Source organism: Tamandua tetradactyla, chromosome 7 (genome assembly GCF_023851605.1).
Source record: "Tamandua tetradactyla isolate mTamTet1 chromosome 7, mTamTet1.pri, whole genome shotgun sequence".
Lineage (NCBI taxonomy): Eukaryota > Metazoa > Chordata > Mammalia > Pilosa > Myrmecophagidae > Tamandua > Tamandua tetradactyla.
The window spans coordinates 137457250-137479695 of NC_135333.1; the positions used below are offsets into that span (position 1 = coordinate 137457250).

General features: G+C 35.7%; 1 protein-coding gene across 5 annotated transcripts in view; it reads left to right on the forward strand.

Moving 5' to 3' along the window:
* The first annotated feature begins 547 nt into the window (after positions 1-547).
* CPSF6 (cleavage and polyadenylation specific factor 6) overlaps positions 548-22446 on the forward strand; it is a 36391-nt gene continuing 14492 nt past the window's right edge. For 3 of the 5 annotated variants that reach the window (XM_077111373.1, XM_077111375.1, XM_077111374.1), the window contains exons 1-9: positions 548-682; positions 7843-8052; positions 9468-9571; positions 14997-15142; positions 16020-16193; positions 16323-16433; positions 16871-17375; positions 20314-20429; positions 21024-21177. In XM_077111373.1, the coding sequence (XP_076967488.1) occupies positions 623-682; positions 7843-8052; positions 9468-9571; positions 14997-15142; positions 16020-16193; positions 16323-16433; positions 16871-17375; positions 20314-20429; positions 21024-21177 (1580 nt within the window). In that variant the 5' untranslated portion in view covers positions 548-622. The remainder of the gene's footprint in view (positions 683-7842; positions 8053-9467; positions 9572-14996; positions 15143-16019; positions 16194-16322; positions 16434-16870; positions 17376-20313; positions 20430-21023; positions 21178-22446) is intronic. The other 2 variants (XM_077111376.1, XM_077111377.1) reach the window with 1 other exon arrangement.

The window sequence follows — 22446 nt, forward strand, 5'->3', positions numbered from 1 at the left end:
AGAGATTGAGAGGGACACAAAGAGAATAGCATGCAAATGACTAAACACAACCACAAACGGGCTTCTAGCATTTACGATGGAAATGGAACTCTGCCGTTCTTTGAAGGTAAAGGAAAACGACATTATTCCTGCTCTCAAGGCGCTTAAAGAATGACCGAGGGGTTACACTGTACCTAATCGTGGACAACTTCTACCTCTCTAGACGTCCTGGCTGTGAGAAATAGAAGGAAAATTAAGAAACAAAAATACATATTTTAAAACAACAAAAAAACCCCACTACGTTTGAGTGTGCCAGAGGCAATGTAAAAACACGGCCTCTGGAAACAACTGGGATGCACAGGAAAGCTAGGTGCGCGAGTAAGAAAAGGGACTTGTTCCCCCTCCCCCGCGGGCCTAAGCCAGACACACAAAAGAAACCGCTTTTGCCCTCAGCGGCAAATAGCATCTTTTCAGCCAGCGGAGCCGCTAGGCTGCAGAGGCGACCGCCACCCCCGGGCGCCCCCGCCTCCGCCTCTCGGCCTCGGAAGTGACGTTAGGGCGCCCCGCCCCCGCCGCTAGATCCGCTGCTGCTGCCGAGGCGGGCAGACCTGCAGGAGGCGGCGGCGGCAGAGCCCAAAGGAAGATGGCGGACGGTGTGGACCATATAGACATTTATGCGGATGTGGGCGAAGAGTTCAACCAGGTACGTGAGGGCCCCGGCCGGTACCGCCGAAGTGGGCGGCACTGCGGCCCGGACGCTGACCCGGGGCCGGAGGCGGGCCGCGAGGCCGCGCGGCTGCAGACCGTGCGCCCTTGCCGCCTGTGGGCCCCTCCTCCGGCTCCGGTGCCCCCCTCGCCCCTCGTTCTACCGCGTCGATTCGCGGGCCGCGTAGCTGCGGGGCACGGACGCAGGCCTCCGTCGGTGCAGCCGCCACCGACCCCTCCCTCGCCGCCGCTTTGCTCCTTATTGTAGGCGGCGGCCGGCAGGCGCTTCTCTCCGCGCTAGGCCCGGGCGGCGGGGCCGCGTGTGCGCGGCGGGCAGAAAGGGCCGCCGCCGCATCCCCTCCCCCTCGGGGCCCGAGAAGGAAGCCTCGGAGGGGCTCGCGCCGGCTGCCGTCTCTTTCCCGGCGCTGCCGTCCGGGCTCCGATTCCTCCTGTCGCTCCATTTTGTTTCCTTGTCCACGCACTGTCGCCTCATGGAAGGCCGCGTTCACGGCCCTTTGTATCCCGCGCGCCCCGCTTCCCGGGCGCTCTTGCTTGCGTTTGCGACAGGTTTCGGCGTGGCGCCTTCCTCCTCCTTCCCTGACCGGGAGAAGGCGTGTTAAATGTGAGCATCTTTGCAACAAGTGTTTTGACTTTAGAACCCACGAATTGTATTTAAAAGTCGGTACGCTGGCTGGCCTCGTTAATCGAGGGCTTTGCAGTGCCTTTGCGGCCCAGTCTCTCTTGATCTTTGTGATACAAATTCCTGTGAAGATAGGTGGCCTGGGCGAAAAGCAGTTCTTGGAAGCGCGATGGTAGGATGCAACAAAAAGATCCATGGTATTTTCACTTAGAGATCAGGTGTAGAGGCGTGTTTAAGAATAAAGAACGGACATTCACCCGAAATTCTTAAATTTGAAAATAAAGAATTTTAGATATGCTGTATTTGAAAGCAAGATGTTAAATTACTCGGAGGGATCCACTTTATATTTTGAGAGGTTAGAGAAAGTGAGAAAGCAAGATTTGTTCTGGTATCAGGTCACAGTTGCCTAGAACTTGGTGTCTGATGATAAGCATCCTTGTAGAAGATCTTGTTTAACCAAGTTAATGACGTTTAAGCCCTAAAGCCTATGTTCACAACTTTGCTGCATTTTATGTGACACCTAATAGCACTGTTTTTTATATTTTCCAGGTTCGAACGAGAAGCTTAATAAAATTTTGGTTAATGTTTGGGTTTTTTTTCCCTTCATTAAGGATTTTATTTGCGGTAGGAGGTCAAGATATTTTAAAATACGAAAACTCCAGAAATCTTACATTCCTTTTTTCAAGAATGTGTGGCTCAAATATTAGAAGAGGAAAAAAAAATCTTAATTAGCTTTTAAATATTTCCTACTCCCTTCAGAACTGCAAATGTTTAACTGTAACCCATTGTCATTAAATGTTGAGTTTAAAAATTCTTGTGTTTTAAATTCACTTATATTTTGCTTGTATGATACTTGAATTGTGTCGATGAGAACTTAGAAAGTTTCCTTGAGTGCTACACAGCATCGGGTTCTAATGCTTTTAATTTCCATAGATAAAGGCTTCTAGGAAATTTCTTTTATGTATTTATCAGATGAGTAGAGCGCTCTGACCAAAAGAAGCCACACCTGTGAATAAAGGGACAATTAAATGTTCAAGATTGTCTTCCTTACTTTTTCCTACAAAAGAATATATTGGTTTGCGTTTCTACCCACAATAAAGGAAGAATTAGGGCGAACTTTAGAGATTAAGCTTTCTTGATTACCTCTTTATGAAATGTTTTTAGACTTCTACATACTTAATTTTGGAGGGACATCTCCTATATCCACATAGGTGGTTGGAGTGATATTTTTTTGTTATCTCTGTGCATTAAGGCTTGAGTGAGCAGGAGGTAAGAGATTAAAATTTTGTGAATTCGATGAACTATTTTGTAAGGTTCTTTTAGAATGTCACTTGACTTATATCTGGGTCATTATATCTCATAAATAGTTGTGTGATTTTGCCCCCTAAAATTGTTAATGTCTTTGAATGGATTAATGGCGGGAGGCATTACAGTTTTATTAAATACAGGCTTTGTTTTTGTTATTTTGCATATCATTGGCCTCTAATCTGCTTGCTGTGGTAATTCCCTATTTTAAAAATGGCTGCAAAAGGATAATTGGTCATTTTCAAGGTTCATCCTGTTTTTAAAAAATGCTAGTATCATTGAAAAATTTTTTTTTAAGAGACAACTGTGAAGTTATTGCTGACTAATTTAGTTTTGCCCTCTATTAGATGATCTTATTTCTACTGGTTGCTATACTAAACTATAAGATTTTGAATAAGAAGTAATTGAGTACATTATTTTACTATGTTAAGTCAGTCGACTTAAATTTTTGACTTTTAAACTGCGTATGTAACTTGAAATGCTTCGTGGTTTGTGTATTTTCTGTTTTTTACTTCTTTAAATGGTGGTAGTTTATGAAGCTTTTAAAAATTATTTTGGTAAAGCACAGTATTGGTCTATCTGAAGTTGTGTGTGAGGCATTCTTTTGTCTTAGAAGAAACTAACTTGTTTGGGGATGGAGTGAAAACAAGAAAGTGAAACTGCAGTAGAGTTCCTTTCTTCACCTGGTGAATTTAAGAATGGAAAAGAAAGCTAGAGGAGGTGAGAAGGCACAAGGGAATTGGCTATCTTATTCTTTGTGGAGGCCCTTTAGTTCTTAAACTGAAGGTTTTTGGATGTCACCAAATTGAGAACAGAAGAAAGCTGTTCTGTCTCAGTCTCTATAGTGTTTTAATTCAGTTTGAACTGTCATTTATACTTAGTGTAGTAAGTATTAGCCTAGTATGTAGTAATTACAGACTTTAATTTTATTTTTATTTACTAAATTATAATAATTTTTAAAGCGCAATTGTTCAAAATCTATTTCTTGAGTGTTTGTTATATACCTGCAGTTAGAGATAGGAAAATTAGATAGTCTCTGCCCTCAGAGTGCATTGGGGTGCACTCTGGGTTGAGAGATAACCTACAAAATTATAACATTCAGACAGATGCAGTAATGTAGATACCACTGTTTTATGTATAGCTTTATCTGTAGAATTTTTGTTGGGGGGAAAAGGAAAGTAAAAAATTGTCTGAGTGCAAGGAGAGCTTATACTGTGTGCATTGAATTGCGTTTTTTACTTGTTTGGGGATAAAAAGCTCTTAGTGTAGAGTTTAGCTTCTGGTATCAGGCAATAGGTTCCTGATAGCAGTGCCAATTTAGTAATCTAACCACCCAGCTTTTAAGTGAAGATTATAGGGAGTGGCCAGGAAAAGATTTACCTAGAAGTTAGAGACCTAGACATCCCTATAAGACAACCTGTCTTTATTTCGTGAGTCATCATGTTTTATATTTATTATATCCAGTTGTTTGGTCAGTTATGGAAAATGCATTTTGTTGGACAAATATTAATGAACCTTTTTCTGTTAATTTTAGTAGAAAACAATGTAGTTAGGATTGAGAATAAGGTAGTAGAGATTGATACAGGAATGTTTAGGGGAGCTTAGAACTCTTCTCACTCTGCTTTATTATTTATGAATGCAGTTAATACAGCTGCCTATGAATTTTCGGGTTTGTCTGGCATATTTTTAGGATAAAATTGGCTTTCTCACTATTAAACTGTTTAGAGGAATTACTAATTTTAATATCTGCTCAGAACAGTATTGGATAAAAATCAGAAAATGAAATATTCTCAAAAAATAAACATTAATTATTTGCTTTTGGATTTTGCATGCTTATGTTTCTCTTCCTTGGTTTAGAATACATTTTGTGTATGCAAAATGTGGTTTTCCACCCTGCATATTTCTCTAAACGGGAATGACTACACTATTTTTCTTTCTGTCTGTCTTTTTTTGAGAGGCTTTGAAACAAGTGATCTTTGTTGTATCATTAGTGGTAGCATCGTATAATGCAGAAAAGGCATTAACTGCCACTTTTGGGTCACCAAAAGCAGTTTTAGGCCTGTCTGAGAGAATGAAGGGTACTTGGAAAGCTATATCATGGTCATTCCAATAACAGTATATAGTGTATCTGTGATACTTTAAAGTTCCTATAGAGTTGGATTGTGGTGTTTAGGTGGAGAGGGATGTTTAAAAAGACTTCTTGGGTGGGGAGGATGATGAAGAGAAAAGGTTGAAAAATCTTCCCCTGGAAGGAACAAAGAATTTTGATCATTTCACTGCCCATGCCATTTTCAAGTGCTTTCCCTTTGACTTGGCAACACCTTGTATATCATGTAGAATGTAATCTTGTGCTGTAAACCTTGCCTTTAGGATGATTGCAGTGATTTAAAATGGTGGGAAATTAAAAATGTTACTTAATGGGTTTATGAACAAACCTTCAGAGCTGTTGCTTGCTGGAAGTCATATATAAAGTGCAGCTTATAGGTGATCGGCTACTATGCAAAGATTTGGCAACATTTGGTATCTAAAATAATTAGAAGGGTAAAGATATTTTTTTGATTTTGAAAGCTTTAAACATTTCTAAAGGTAATTGAAAAAATCCTTAACATAGGAGAATTTGACAGTGTTGATTGACCTTTTCTCTTTGAAAAGGTAGAAACCATTTTTTTGTTCTGTAGAATTTCAGAACTCTATGTGATCTGTGATATATAATACATTTGCATAATTTCAGAAGATGTTTGTTTTCCCATTTTATTAAAGTGGGAACAGAAAGTTGAATATGTTCTCTTTTTTGATGTGGAGAATAGATGTTACATGTGGATGCTGAATAGGAAAATTATTGATCCAAAAGACTATGTACTTTGAGTTTCATTTTTAGTAATGCTTACAAATGTATTTAGATCCATTAATTTTTTCCACCAAGTTTAAGTGCGTGCCCATTGGGGCTAGGTATACAGGCTGTGTGGCCTTGGAACAGGATAACGTTAACTAGTCCACATGGAGATAAAATCCCAGGACCATGGGCTCAGTTAGCATCATACTTCAACCAATTGGAAGCAATCCAACTACAGGGCAAAATGGCTGATTCCAGTATTGGTAGAATCATATCAATATGAAAAATTGGTTGGTGTCAACATAGAAATTCATGGATGGACAAAAATAGTAAGTGATTGTAATGCATCAGTTTAGTGTAGCTGCAGTTAGGTTTGTAAATTATTGTATACTTATGTAAACATTTTCAGTGAGAAGTAATGTGCTAACAATTTTTTGTAAGTAAAAGTGTGCATTTAAATATTTTTATTTTAGTTCTGCTATTAATAACTTACGCTCTTTTTTTACTTTTTTTTAGATAGTTTATTGTGATTATAGTGTCTGCTGAGGAGGATGGAAATACAATTCCCCTTGAATAATAGTAATACTTGATATACAGACTTAAATTGCAAGCAAGTTTGTGCCCATTAGCCCTTGTAGGAGATTTTTAGTATCTTAAGTTTGTATCTTATGTGGATGGAACCACTGTGCTGCAACCATGCCACCTGAAGCTTCAGCTACTCTGAAACTTCAATACAAAATACATCTTCCTTTTTTTCTAACTTTTACTGTCATTGCAATTTGAGCATGTTACTTTGTTTAACAAAAACGTCTTAAAATTATTTTGGTATTGCTGTACAAGCAAGATAAAATTATAACATTCAGTGACTTATGGTCTTAGTATTTGCCCAGTGCTAAAGATGTTCCATTTCTTTACCTTGAGATCTTGGACCCCTTATTAAAAATGTCTTACAGACATATTCTACTTCATTACAAGAAAAATTGGTATGTGAAGATTGTGTTTATGTAATTGATAAATTGGGTAACATTTAATTATGCAGAAAGTTACTTGAGGATTACAAATTTCAGGTTCCTTTGCCTATGTGTATAAATGGTGTTTCCCCTTTTAGGTGTGTGTGTGTGTGTGTGTGTGTGTTTGTTTTGTTTTCACCTTTTTCATTCTTTTTAAAAACCTTATTATGGCTCCTTTCTGAATAATTAAACAATAGCTGTGTTCCCTTAGGGCCTATAATAACTATTTTGTTGATGTTTTTATACTCATATAATGCTTTCTTTGGGTTATTCTCCATCAATGTAAAAGTTTTCCCCTAGAACTATTAGCTCTTCATTATGTGCCATCTCTCTAACAGTTCTTCCTAAATAAATTGTATTAATGGGAGAGGATATGAATTTTCTCTGAAACTCTTACAGCCTCCCTCATAAGAATAAAACAGTTCACACCAACTCAGGTATTTAGTGATGGCAAAGGAAGAGGATAAAAGGAGCTGTTCTCTGTTAACTATTTTTCCTGTGCTACAGGTAGTCATGTCTCTTGCCCAAAGGCAGTTTAAATGGTTATTAGTGTTCTGCCTAAACCTACATTTCCTTTTTCTTTCTAATTATTTACAAATTGAATCTTTTGTTTTCTCCTGTTCACATATTTGTTTGTTTTCCATTTTTCTTTTCAAGCTTATAATTTAGGCATGTTAATGACATCTATTAAAGCGTTGTTTTAATTTTGCTGGTGACATTCAGTGGCAAACCTTTACTAGAGATCCTAATTCATTTCACTTTTGTCTTGCTAATTTACTTGACTAAATTCTAAGAAGTAGGTAATCCTTATTAACTGTCTGGTAAACGGGATAATAAAACTTGCAGCATACTAATTTGAATAGTTTACCTGTATTTCGTTTACTGTTTATGAATGTTTATTGGTCATGACATTTTGAATCATTTTCACACCTTCCATTTGTTCCTCCCCCACTATGATTTTCCTTTTAAACTAATAGCTTTCACAGGAAAGCCATTACTAATGGCTCTGATTTTTGTTTCTGATATTTTTATGTCAGATATTATATTTTAAAAGCATGTTTATTTACATTCATATATTGTGATTTTTACTTCCAAGGAAATTATTACTTTATTTTGTCTCCATGTCAGGTTTTTTTCTGGAATGTTACAATAAAAATTAGGGGGGCAATAGGATTCACTATATAGAACTTCATTTTATAGGCACCTTTCAAGAAGACACCTGTTGCACAAAGTGAGAAATTTGTACGAGATGTTTGGGCCTTTTTCTCTTTTCTGTCAGAATTTTAAAGCAAAGTTGAATGAACTTGCAGTCAAATCTGTTTAGTACTACTCTGACTATTGTATAATCTGGAGTTATTTCTGTATCTCAGGAAGCTGAATATGGTGGGCATGATCAGATAGATCTGTATGATGATGTCATCTCTCCATCTGCAAATAATGGAGATGCCCCTGAAGACCGTGATTATATGGATACTCTCCCACCAACTGTTGGTGATGATGTGGGTAAAGGAGCAGCACCAAATGTTGTCTATACATATACTGGAAAGAGAATTGCGTTATATATTGGAAATCTAACATGGGTAAGTAAAGTTAACATATGAACTAAATTATCGGCAATTGACTTTTTCCTTGTTTTTTTTTAATATAAATTTGAAGTCACTGAATTTTTTTTTTTCTTACACTTTTCTTTTTTTTTTTACATGGGCAGGCACCAGGAATCGAACCCTGGTCCTCTGGCATGGCAGGCAAGTGTTCTTGCCTGCTGAGCCACAATGGCCCACCCACTTACGCTTTTGTTATGTGATAAGGAAGAAAAAGTAGAAGTAACTTTAAAATCTCAGTTATCTCAGTTCTAGTTTTGAATTTTATGGTCACTCAACTTGTCTTGGTAGAGATACCAATTAGATATAATTCTTTTGTTTTGTCTTCAAATAAATTATCCTTTTTATATCTACCTCACTTCAGATGTTCCGGTTTTACTAAGAAAAATGTTCACATAAGCTTTCAGATTGGTTCAGAAATCTGGAAGGAAAGAGAAGACTACAATATCACTTGGTTTAAAAATAATTTTTATTTTATAATTCGTATTACATAGTTGTTGGCTTTAGTTTCTCTTACATTTGTAATCTAATTTTTAGTAACACTATTATATACATTGTATTTTAATTTGCACTGTTCGTGAAATTATTGGTTGGTAACTATAGTAACTGCATATTCAATATGTATTTATATTTTTTAGCATTAAATCTTAAGTATTCATGAAGTTATTCCTTAGAATCTTAACATCTCATAAACTGTTGTATATACTTGAAAGTTATAAAATTATATCTGAAAGTCAAAACAATAAAACTTGTCACTATTAACAGCCTTAATATTTCTTTAGTAGTATGTTATTTTTAAATGTTTTAATTAAATATTTAAAAAAGCTAATTGTGATCAGTCTGTTCAAAAAATTAATTGTGACTACTACTGAGCAGTTAGTACAATATTGGAAACAGCACAAGTTATGAATAGTGTGGGTTCTAAGACAGAATTTGAATCTATGCTCATTTCTTAGTTTTAAGACCTTGGGTAAGCTCTTTAATCTCCTTTGCATCGTGTAGTTGATGTAAAGTACAGGGCAGGCATTTAATATGTTGTGTTTTTCTCTCCATCTTATTAAACATAAGATGAAATTTCTTTTACAAACTGGTTTCCTTTAAAGAGAGAAGTGACAAAAGTGATTGTTTAATTGAAATTTTAAAATCATAGCTAAAACATCTGTCTCGTTTCTGAAGGTATAACCCTTCTAATTTTGGAAAATCTATTGGAATGAAGTTAGGTTCTCAGATTCTTTTGTGCCATTTGAAAATTGGAGGCTGACTGGTAGTTAATGCACTTAGATTTACACAGAGCATTAAATTTTGTTTATCCTGCCTTTACCCTTAAAAACTAAATTGAAACAAAAACAGTTGGATGTGTTTTGATGATTAATGAGGGGAAAAATGTCTTACAGTGGACAACAGATGAAGACTTAACTGAAGCAGTTCATTCTTTGGGAGTAAATGATATTTTGGAGATAAAATTCTTTGAAAATCGGGCAAACGGCCAGTCCAAAGGGTAAGAATTTTGTTTTAATTCTTTGTTTTTTTCCTACTCTAAGTTGATAGCAAGTGATTACAATTTTCTTTTGGTAACTTCCCTTAAAGTTCATGCTTATTACACATGTGTAGGACATTCCACATTGGAAGGTAGATGGAGAGTCATTACTCTCATTTCAAATACCCTGTGATCCACTGATTAAAAGTAGTGGAGCTCTAGAGGCTTAGAAAGATTAGATCTATTGCTTTCTAACCTTCTCTGAATTTTTTCCATCTATGGTTGAAATGATTATTGAAATGATAGTTTTAAAAAGCACTGCCCTCTCTCCCTTTGGTTAAGGATGGATGAAGATGGGCAACTGGGAATTAATGTGAATAAATTAAATGTTTTTTACTTTTTTTTTTAACTACTCAAGTAAAACAGGTTTGTTATAGGAATGTTAGAAAATATGGAAACCCAAAAAGAAGAACATAAAAATCCATGTTCTCATCATTCATAGATGATCACTCTTTACATTTTAGTGAATGTTTTCACATTTTTTCTAATGCTTACTCAGATTTTTCATAAAATAAGAGATAATAATTCTTGTTTTATAACTTGTTTGATAAAAGGAGTAAAACAGTTATCAGTGAATACAGATCCTCTAATGTCTAATTCCTACTATAATACCCAATATGCTAACATAGTTTATGTTACCATTCTCATCATTGGTTATTTATCTTGTTTCCAATTTGTGCCCATTATAAATGATGTTGCAGTAGGCATCATTTTATATAAATCTTTAGGTGGGTGCAGTTTTGGGTTTTTATTTTTTTAGGATAAGTTGCTAGAATGCTGAAGTAAAAGATATACTTATTTTATATTGCTCAATTCCCCTAAAAATATTGTACCAGTTAACATTAGACTAAGATTATTTTCAAAATATATGCAGAATCTGACTGCTTCTTATCATTTTTATGTCTCTAGAACTCCCTGGTCTAAGGTACTGTTATCTCTCCCTTGAACTTTTGTGGTACTTTTCTGATTTCCCTGCTTTCACCCTAATCCCCTAGATTATAGCAGTTTTTTTTTTAATGTGATATATTACTTATCTGCTCAAAATCTTTTAATATCTATCTATCTCAGAGTGAGGCCTATAAGGCACTAAGTGATCTGTTTCCCCACTGCCTCTCTGAACTTAATGTCTGACACTCTTCACCCTTTTTTTTTTAATGTTACTTCAGCCATGTCATTTCTTGGCTGTTCCTCGCACACATTCCTACTTAGTACCTTTGCGAGGTACATTCTTTTTGGTTCACTTTTCCCCCAAATATCCATATGGTTCACTCTTTCACTTCATGTTGGATGCTAACCACCCTGTACAAAATAGCACATTTGCTCCTCTCTGTTTCCTTTCTCTGCTTTATTTTTACTTCTATAAAATATTTTACTTATTACCACACTAAAATGTAAGCTCCATGAATAAGAACAGGGATTTTGTCTTATTTGCTGTTGTATACCCAGCCCAAGAACAGTAGTTGGCATATAGAAGGTTCCCCATAAATAGTTGTTAAATGAATGAATTCGTTAAGTTGTTCTGATTGTGATGATCCAGTATAATCCTGGATCAAAGAGGAGAATTTGTTGACTAGAATAAGGGTTCTATTTAGAAGATTCCTTTTGTTGAACATTAGGGAGAACCCTCTGAGAATACCGAAGAATAATTTGTAACCATACAAATTGGTAATCATTTTTTAAACTTATTTTTTAAATTAAGTTGTAATTCACATACCATAAAAGTCACCCTTTTAAATTGTACAATTTAGGTTTTTTTTTTAGTATATTTACAAGTTGTACAACCATCAATATGTTCTAATCTACATTTTCATCACTCCCAAAAGAAACTGTAACCATTAGCAGTTACTCCCTATTACCCATCCCCTGGAAACCACTTACCTACTTTCTGTCCCTATGGATTTGCCTATTCTGGACAATTCATATAAATGGAATCATAGAACATGCGACCTTTTGTATCTTGCTTCCTTCACTTAGCGTAATGTTTTCAAGGGTCATCCATGTTATAGCATGAATAAGGCCTTCATTTATTTTAATGACTGATTAATATTTTACTGTATATATAAATTTTATTTTGTTTATCCGTTCATGAGTTGATGAACATTTGAATTGTTTCTACTTTTGACTATTAAGAATGTTATTGCTGTGAATATTATTAGCATAGAGGTTTTCTGTAGACATGTTTTCAAATCTTTTGGGTATGTATATGTACCTAGGAGTGATATTACTGGTTTGAGGAACTGCCTTATTATTTTTCGAAGTGACCTGAACCATTTTACATTCCACCTAGTAATATATGAGGATTCCAATTTCTCCATGTCCTCACTAGCACTTATCTGTCTTTTTGATTAAAGGCTTCCTAATGCCGTGAAATAGTACCTCACATTCATTTTGATTTGCACATTTTTGATGGCTAATGATGCCGAGCATCTTTCATGTGCTTATTAGCCACTTATCTATCTTCTTTGGAGAAATGTTTATTGGATAGATCATTTGCCCATTTTTTAATTGGGTTATTTACCTTTATATTATTGAGTTGCAAGAGTTCTTTGGGTGTTCTGGATAGTAGACTCTTAACAAATAAATGATTTGCAAATAGTTTCTCTCATTATGTGGGTTGTCTTCGTGTTTTTGATGGTGTTCTTTGAAGCACTGTTTTTAATGTTGATGCTCTCTCGTGTATCTGTTTTATCTTTTGTTGCTTGTGCTTTAGGTATTATATCTAAAAAAACATTGCCTAATCCAGGACTATGAAGATTTATTTATACCTGTTTTTTCCTAAGAATTTTATAAATTTAGGTCTTTGGTCCTTTTGAGTTAAAAATCTTTATATATGATGTGCAGTAGAGGTCAAATTTCATTCTTTTTCATGTAGATACCCAGTTGTCCCAGCACTGTTTGTTAAAAAGACTATTTTTCCCCATTGAAATGTCTTGCACCCTTGTAAAAAATCAGTAGACCATGGATGTATATAGGTTTATTGCTGGACCATCAATTCTATTCCATTGACCCATATGTATTTTTGGCCAATCTACTTTATATTTACTTAAGCAATTAATGAGAACACAAGTTCACTTGAACAGTGAGAGGTATATCTCACTTTAAAAACTATTACACAGGTATGTCACTGTGAAGAATTTAAACATGAAAGACAAGACTGAATTGACCTTTACTCCTTGCATTTCTCCTTTCCCCTTCTTAGTCCTCCCAACTCCCCAGAGGAGGTAATCATTGCTTTTTGCTGTTAACAGTTTGTATATCCTAGCTTTTTTTTTCTGTGCATTTTGAGGTGTGTTTATGCTCTATATGGTTTGGGTTCCTTCTGCCCACCATAAATACTTATGTCTTAATGATTTTTTTGCTGCCAGTACATACAGATCTACTTTATTATATTTTATTCTTCTACTTTATTTTAATGGCTACCATTATATTAAAGTTTGTGACTTATTGATCTGCTTTGGAGGAATTCATAAGTTAAGGGGTGCAAGAAAACATGTCATAAGAATACAGTATGGTGAATACTCTAAAGAACAGCACCAGGAGAAACAGGCTGATTTTGTCTTTGGTGTTTATACATTGTGGCCATGATTGTATTTGGTACCTTATGATTTGATTAAGAGTACCTGGACCCAGGGGTTAAATTTCCTATTTAAATTCTACCTTTCCTATTCACTAGTTCTGAAAACTTGGACTCTTCTCTGTGCCTTGATCTTCCTCATATATAAAACACAGAGTAAAAGCCAGAAACTTCTGAGCCATCATTATAAGTGTTGCAGTGTTAGTATGTAAAAACATTTGCTCAGAAGAGAAACCATCCTGAGTCTTGTTTTAGGCATATAGTAATTGGATTTAGACATATCTGCTTTATAACATTCTGAGCATAAAAATTTTTTAAATTGCAGCCTGTTTTTAGATGTACTTAAGAGAGCAGATAAAAAAATGACAGTGGAAAGAGATAGAAAATTATATACCATAATTATAAAGTGTAGGATTCTGAGGCTTTCTAATGTGTGTGGATTATATGACTTGGGTAGAAGGAAACTTCCTGATTACCTCATTAACTCCTAGGATATTACTTATTATAGCACAAAATTATGGATTGTGTTCACTGTATTCTAATTTAGAAAGATGGATGTAGATAGTCTTTGTAGAAGGTTTCAGTAATGTAGCATGAATGAAGTGTTGAAACTTTGTAATCAGTAAAAAACCTCAGTTAACTGGGCCTTACTGCATCTTCATGACTTTGAATTAGGCAGTGTTTTTTAGATAATAAAACCTAAAGCACAAGCCACAAACGATAAAACAGCTAAACCAGATAGCATCAACATTAAAAACTTTTGTGCTTCAAAGAACACCATCAACGACATAAAGATAACCCACAAAGTGGGAGGAGCTATTTGCGAATCATATATCTGATAATAGTCTACTATCCAGAACACCTAAAGAACTAAAGAACTCTTGCAACTCAAGAATATAAAGCCAAATAACCCAATTTAAAAAAGGGCAAGGAATCTTTCAGTAGACATTTCTCCAAAGAAAATAAGCAAGTGGCTAATAAGCGCATGAAAAATGCTCGGTGTCATTAGCCATCAAAGAAGTCCAAATCAAAATGACAGTGAGATACTACTTCACACCTTAGGAAGGCTTTAGTCAGAAAGAGGTAAGTGCTAGTGGCCAAGTGCAGAAACTGGAAACTTCAGACATTGCTGGTTGGAATGTAAAGTGGCACAGTCCACTTTAGAAAATATTATGATAGTTCCTCAAAAGGTTAAATATAGAATAATTTAGCTCCTAAGTGCATACCTCAAAGAACTGAAACATGTCCACCCAAAAACTTGTACTTGAACGTTTATATCAGCATTATTCATAATAGCCGAAAAGTGGAAGCATCTCAGATGTCTATCAACTGATGAATAAAATTTGAGAGATCCATAAATAGAATATTACTGGCAGTTAAAGCTAAAGGGATCAAACACAAAAGACCACATATTATATTTGTGCAAACTGTTTGGTGTAGGCAAATCCATAATAAAGGCAGTATATTAGTGGTTGCTTAGGGCTGGGACCTGGGGTATGGAGGTGTAGGATGTGATAACACTTTGGTTAGAAACTGTTCTAAAATTGATTGTGGTGGTGGCTGTATACATCTGAATATACTATATGTTGCACTGAATATACTAAATATTGCAGGTTAAATTAATGAATTGTTTGATATGTATCTCAAAACTTACTAAAAAATTATTTTGAAGATGACAGTGTAAGCTTGTCTAATTTTAAAAGTATTTTCAATTTTCCTAGATAAAAGTAAATTCAGACCATTTTCTTTTAATAACAACAAAGTGATTACTCCATCTTCACTTTTACCCTCACTCCCTGTAAAACTTTTTAGGTTTGCCCTTGTTGGTGTTGGATCTGAAGCATCTTCAAAAAAGTTAATGGATCTGTTACCTAAAAGAGAACTGCATGGTCAGAATCCTGTTGTAACTCCATGCAATAAACAGTTCCTGAGTCAATTTGAAATGCAGTCCAGGAAAAGTAAGCAATCCCTCAGGCTTTTATTAAAGATGTGTATTTTAGCCATTGTTGCAAGCATTTGTTAGGTCTTGTACTGGAGGAGTTGTCTCAATATTAGTTCGTTGGGAAATCTATTATATAAAATTTTGTTTAGTGGTTGGTTTTGACTCTGGGCCCCTATACTGGAAACCTATTCCCGTTTCATTTTTCTCTAGATGTCACAGACACAATACTGTACAACAATGTGCAAGTTCTAGACTCCTGCCATTCTTGTCCTATCATTCCCATCTCATAGAAAGGAAGAAACTACATTCTAGTCCTTAGATTGAAGGAAAGTTATGTGGATGTGTGTAATGGTGGGGGAGAGACCACTGATAACCAGAAAGTATTTGTCGATTGTCTGCTTGGCACCAAGACCTTTCACCACTTGGTAAAGTGAATATAGAAAGATTTGCTCTTACACCATTATGAATGTTATCATTTAAAAAGATAAAATGGATGATCATGTAATTAACAGAAATTCAAGTGGTTGTTTTTCTTTTAATGTTTTAGCACTTAAGACTTAACTGAAGAATATGTTACAAAATTTAAATGATCTATGCTACTGAAATTAAGATTTCTCTTGAAGAATTTCGGTCTTGGCTGCTGCAGAGTACTGGTATTTTGAAAGTAACCTATATTTACTTATTGAATATACATTTAAACCTGGATATTTGAGACTTCAAAAAAACTTACATAGATATGAATGTTTCCCTAACCAATACTTCTCATGCAGTTTGCACATGCCCGAGGCATCTGCAGGTTAATATATAGTGTAAATGAAGTTTGATATAGCAGTGGTTACATTTCAGAGAACTATTTTAATAAATGCTATTTATGAGTATTTGGATATTTGCAGCTACACAGTCAGGACAGATGTCTGGGGAAGGTAAAGCTGGTCCTCCAGGAGGCAGTTCACGTGCAGCATTTCCACAAGGTGGTAGAGGACGGGGCCGTTTTCCAGGGGCTGTTCCCGGTGGGGACAGATTTCCTGGGCCAGCAGGACCAGGAGGGCCACCCCCACCTTTTCCAGGTAAAAACAAATTTTAATTATCATGGATAAAACATGTCTACCTAATACCTCTTTTCCTTTTCTCTCTTTTTCAAGTAATGCATTATTAATGTGACTTACTCTCCTTGTTATGCTATTTTTGGAATCCAGGAAATTTGATCAAGCATCTTGTTAAAGGAACTCGGCCTTTGTTCCTGGAAACTAGGATTCCATGGCATATGGGGCACAGCATAGAGGAAATATCCATTTTTGGCCTAAAAGGTCTTTATTTTTCTCCAAACTTGCTTGACTTATATATAGAATATTTACATCCGTCTTATTTTCTTACTTCTTAAAAATCCTTTCAAGACCATTTTTCCTTGTTTCACTTTCTAGCTTGGCATCAGAGTAGAATATAAGGTGGGTGATTTCACTGTAAGATGTGTGTATACACTGAAAGATGGCAAATATCTCTAAGTATTGTAATCTTCTTTATTAAAATTTTTGTTTTAATAATTTTTCTTAAGCATAAATTGAGGTAGTTAAATTTATAAGGATATACTTATGTAGTTGTTAGTGTAGCATATACCATATGGATTTCATTTTAAGAAAAAGAATCTTTGTGGGTTATACTTTAAAATAATAGTCTTGGCAAAAAGGTTAAAATATCTCATTATTGAAGTTTTTTTTTGTTTTTGTTTTTCTCTCTTATTCTTTAGCTGGACAGACTCCACCACGTCCCCCTTTAGGTCCTCCAGGCCCACCAGGCCCACCAGGCCCTCCACCTCCTGGTCAGGTTCTGCCTCCTCCACTAGCTGGGCCTCCTAATCGAGGAGATCGCCCTCCACCACCAGTTCTTTTTCCTGGACAACCTTTTGGGCAGCCTCCATTGGGTCCGCTTCCACCTGGTCCTCCACCTCCAGTTCCAGGCTACGGGCCCCCTCCGGGGCCACCACCTCCACAACAGGGACCACCTCCACCACCAGGCCCCTTTCCACCTCGCCCACCTGGTCCTCTTGGGCCACCCCTTACACTTGCTCCTCCTCCACATCTTCCTGGACCACCTCCAGGTGCCCCACCTCCAGCTCCACATGTGAACCCGGCTTTTTTTCCTCCACCAACTAACAGTGGCATGCCCACATCAGATAGCCGGGGTCCACCGCCAGCAGACCCATATGGCCGACCTCCACCATATGATAGGGGTGACTATGGGCCCCCTGGAAGGTAAGTTAGTATGTATCTATGAAAGTAAACTGAATTTGATCAGGAAAAGATACTCTTAAGCTCCATCATTAAGGTATCTTTTAATTATGGTCTTCCCCACAGATATTTTTTGGTATTGTTTCTCTTCTATTTGGAAGAGGCAGCATGATATGGTGAAGAGCATAATGAATAGGATCAGGAAAAATAAGATCAGGAAAAGTAATCTCAACTCTTCTAGTTACATAGCCTTGCACTTTAAAGCAATCACTATATCCCATGGGTTCATTTTCATCATTTTTAAAATGGAAAGAAGTTAATATTGATAAATAAAAGTAGCAAATGGAATCTGTAAGCTATTTTCTAGATTTTAAAGTCTAAATCTCATTAACCATTGCTCACACTATATGGAACACTAAAGTTTCATTTTTCTTTCTTTTTTTTTTACGGAATTAGATCATTTTGTTTTGTAGGTACTATTTATTGATTATCTAATTCTAATCAGAAGTCCTGATTAGCAAATATACTAACTTTTAATCAAAATGGAAGTGTCATATAATTGAACAGTTTTACTTGACTAAACAAAATCTTCTAAAACATAAGCTTTATGGAAAAAATAAGGGGGATCCTTAGTGAAGAGCTGGGTTCACTGATGAACTAAGTGATCTCTAGATACCCTTCCAAAGTAATTTTCTCCATAGTTTTGTTTTTTCTTTTTTACTTTTTTTATTAAAGAAATTGTAGGTTTACAGAAAAATGCCAACAATTAGAGGTCCCTTATATTCCCTCTATTATTAACACTTTGCCTTGGTGTGGTACTTTTGTCACAGTTAATGAAAGAATATTATTATAATTGTACTAATAACTGTGGTCCATAGTTGACATTAGGGTTCACTGTTTGTGTTGTGTAGCCTTATGGTTTTTGTTTCTTTAATTTTTATTCAAGTAATTTACAAACCCAAATATTCCCCCTTTTAACCACGTTTGAATGTATAATTCAGTGATGTTAATTATGCTCACAATGTGCCACATCACCACCTTCCATTATCAAAGTATTTCTATAACCCAAATAGAAATTCTGTATCAATTAAGCAATAACTCACCCCCCACCCCCACCCCACTAGCCTCTATCTACGCCCACCCTCAACCACCCCCTGGTTTCCTTTTTTTGGCATGGGCAGGCTCTGGGAATGGAACCCAGGTCTCCGGCATGGCAGGTGAGAACTTGGCCACTCAGCCACCATTGCCCGGCCCCCTGGTTTCCTTCTGAATTTTCTTATTTAAATTTAAAACTATTCATACTTAAATTATAATTTGGGAAGCCATGTTTATCATCTCTGATGAACTATTTGAATTTGCAAAGATGCCATTCAGTTTCCTTTGAGTTTTGTTGTTGTTTAACCACAATTTTATTTACTTTTCAGTAAGTTTAAATCTTTTGTGGGTACAGCATCAGATGGATTCTGTGTTGAATGGCCTAATCAGAAAGATTCCTTTAGAATTTGGCACAAACCATGCCACTATTTCCTTGAGAGCAAATTACCTTCCCCTGGATTACTCTGATTTTGTTAGGTTTGCTGCCAGGAATCACTGTGTTGTTTTCTGCTTTGCACACATAAGCCCAAATAGAATTCAGTTCATCTTGGACATAAATGCCTTCAGTTTGAAAAAGAATGTGTTAGGTGACTTGGTTTGACAGTTGTTTGCAATTTGTTCTTTGAGTCTCATATCCTTTTCCTAACATATCTCTACAGTGTTGGGTTTTCAGTAATAAGTTTTTGGTTGTTATTGACCTTTTTACTGAAACTTAGAGGAAAAATGTTTTAATTTGGCACTTTTTGAAAGCATGTTTATGGATTTGGAACAACTTGTAATTTGGTCAAAATGTTTATAAAGTTTTAGGAATGATTATTACTTAGGAATGACTTGGGAGTATTATGTAAACATATTATATTACTAAAATACCTTATAAACATGCAGAAAGTTAGGTTTGCTATTTCCTTATTTCACCAGAATGAAATTTCTACTGCCTGAACTGAAATCCTACCTAGTAACTTCAAAAATGGCAAAAAGTATCTCCTCCTTCTGTACTGTACATACAAACACTTTCTAAAGTTGCCAAACAACTTTTGAAACTCTTGGGATTTTTATTACTTTTATCCAACAAATACTCTTATTTTTTTTTTAACCATGGTTACAATCAATATTTAGCTTTCAGTTCTGTGTGTAATTGCTGTGAAGCCCATTTTGGCTCCATCCAAGATACTGTCAGGGAAATACCATTAAAAATAAAATCTCCTGCCAACCGAAAATTGCTTCCCAGAAAATAAGAAAAGAAACAGTTTAAGATTAGCTACATGTTAAACCAGACTACAACACATATCACTAGTGAGATTGCAAAGAAGTAAAGAAGTTTCATCTTTTTACTTACTCTTTTGTGTTACCAGATACTTTTCCAGAGTTTCAGTAGCAAGCAAGATAGTATAAGATCCTGTCCCTCATGAAATTTACACTTTTAATTAATCAGACACTATTATCCTCTGTTGTTAATTGGATCCTGTGTCTAGAGGATCTAAATATAAATGAAACCAAATTCCTATCCTTATTGTGTAGGGCTTTATTTTTTGCAGCCAACTTTTTTGTTACATATATACCTATCGATATAATTTATTAAACACTTTGTTTGACTTTTTGTATTTGTAAAGTATTGTAGTTATGTAGATATATCTATTTTTTGTCCTCCAGAGAGATGAGGTTTCTAAGCTGCTACTTTATTTCGAATATAAGATAGTGGCATAAGAGTTTTGTTCTTTGTAGGAGCAAAGAACGTGCTTCAGTCTGAAAAAATAACCACTGTCTCTAAGACACTTGTCAAAAGTGGCTAGTATTAATTGCTTCACACTGTTATGACTAACTTAGAAAATCTGTTATATGTAATTTAAGGTTTATTTTGATGTTTTAGGGAAATGGATACTGCAAGAACACCATTGAGTGAAGCTGAGTTTGAAGAAATCATGAATAGAAATAGGGCAATCTCAAGCAGTGCCATTTCAAGAGCTGTGTCTGATGCTAGTGCTGGTTTGTACATTTTTCCTGTATTAATATATCTTATGTAATTAAGAAATTTTAATATTTCTTGAAGGTGTGGGTCATTTATATCTAGTAGTTCTTTTTATCTTCACAAATCATTATAATTTATTTAAAAGGCATTGAGGGAATTTTGTGTATCACAGTATAGTGGACTGTGTTGTACACAGTGTAGGTGTACTATTAAGCCTTTCCCTGACATTTATGGCTCTAGGGCTTTAAGAAACTAATTTATTCTCTTATTTCCAAAATCTGTCTCATACCGCTATAATACTAAAAAACTATGTTAATTTTATGTACATGAAAACATGGTGAAACAATACAAAAATAGGATATTATCTTCTGTAGTCATTTTAAAGTACACTGCTTGTGTAAAGTCCTTTTGTTACCCTTGCCTCAAATGGTTTGGTAGTATTTTGTTTTTGTTTTTTTTTAAATACGGGCAGGCACCAGGAACGAACCCATGTCTCTGGCATGGCAGGTAAGAACTCTGCCTGCTGAGCCACCGTGGCCCAATTTGGTAGTATTTTGAAAACAAAATTTGTTTGATTTTAAACTGTCCTTCCTTCATCTTTCCCACTATAGGTGATTATGGGAGTGCTATTGAGACATTGGTAACTGCAATTTCCTTAATTAAACAATCCAAAGTGTCTGCTGATGATCGTTGCAAAGTTCTTATTAGCTCTTTGCAAGATTGCCTTCATGGAATTGAGTCTAAATCTTACGGTTCTGGATCCAGGTAAAACTTTCCTGTCTCATGTCTATTTAAAACTGCTCATTTACAAATGGAAAATTTATTGTGTTTGGAAGACTTTAAAATAAGACTTTGATTTTACTTACTCAGTAGCCAGGGTGATTTCTTAACTCTGCATCAAATGTTAGGTGTTTGCTTAAAACCCTTCTAAGGGTTTAAACCCTTCTTGTTGCCCTTAGAATAAAACTACAAACATCTAGGCACTGTGTAATGTAGACTTTTCTGTTATTTCATTCTCTTTGTACCTTTCCCCTCGCCCACTATACTCCAGCCATACTGGTCACCCTTTTCCTGTGACACATCAAGCACTTGACCACCTTACTGCTTTTACAGTTAGTGTTCCTGTTGCTGGAACCCTTTTCCCTGGCCTCTCAGGTTAGTGTGTCATTACTCTTCATAGTACACTGTAGTCTGTTCTTATTTGTTAATAAATGCATAGCCTCATTAGAACACAAGTTCAATGATGGCACGGGCCTAATTTGTCCTATTTACTAAAATATTTCCAATGTCTAAACAGTGCCTCATACATTATACATATTTCTTGAATGAGAGAATTAATGAATGAATCAGTGATCTATTTCTTAGTAAGTTGTTTCTTTTTTTTTCATTACTGCTAATTAATCTTGAAAATTTATTTACATTTGAAAGGTGGATCTTGAGTTTTTATTGTTTTGTTTTTTTACTTTTATTTTGAAATAATTTCAAAGTCACATAACAGTTGCAGAAGTAGTACAAACACCATACAGTGAACTCCAGCATACCTTTTCTCCAAATACCTGAATCCACCACCTAACATTTTGCCATGTTTGCTGTATCATTCTATCTGTCCATCCAACTGTCCATTTTTCTGTTTATCCATCTATTTTCTGAATATCTCATGTAGGTTGAATAGTCGTCATCCTTGAACACTTAATTCTGCCATGTACATTTCCTGAGAACAGGATATTCACTTATGTAACCACCTGAAATGCAGTTATCAGGTTCCCGGAATTTATCATATAAGTTTACTGTCTATATCCCAATTTTTTCATAGGTACCAGTAATGTTCTTTTGAGCCTTTTCTCTTCCCTTATTAGACTGTGTTCAGGATCATGCATTGCATTTAATTCTCATTGTCTCTTTAGTTGCTCTTTCTTTTTTTTTAATCATGGGAACTTATATACAACGTAAACTTTCCCATCTCAACCAGTCCCAAAGCATACATTTAATGAGGTTAATCTCATTCACAATGTTGCAGAACCCTCCCCACCATCC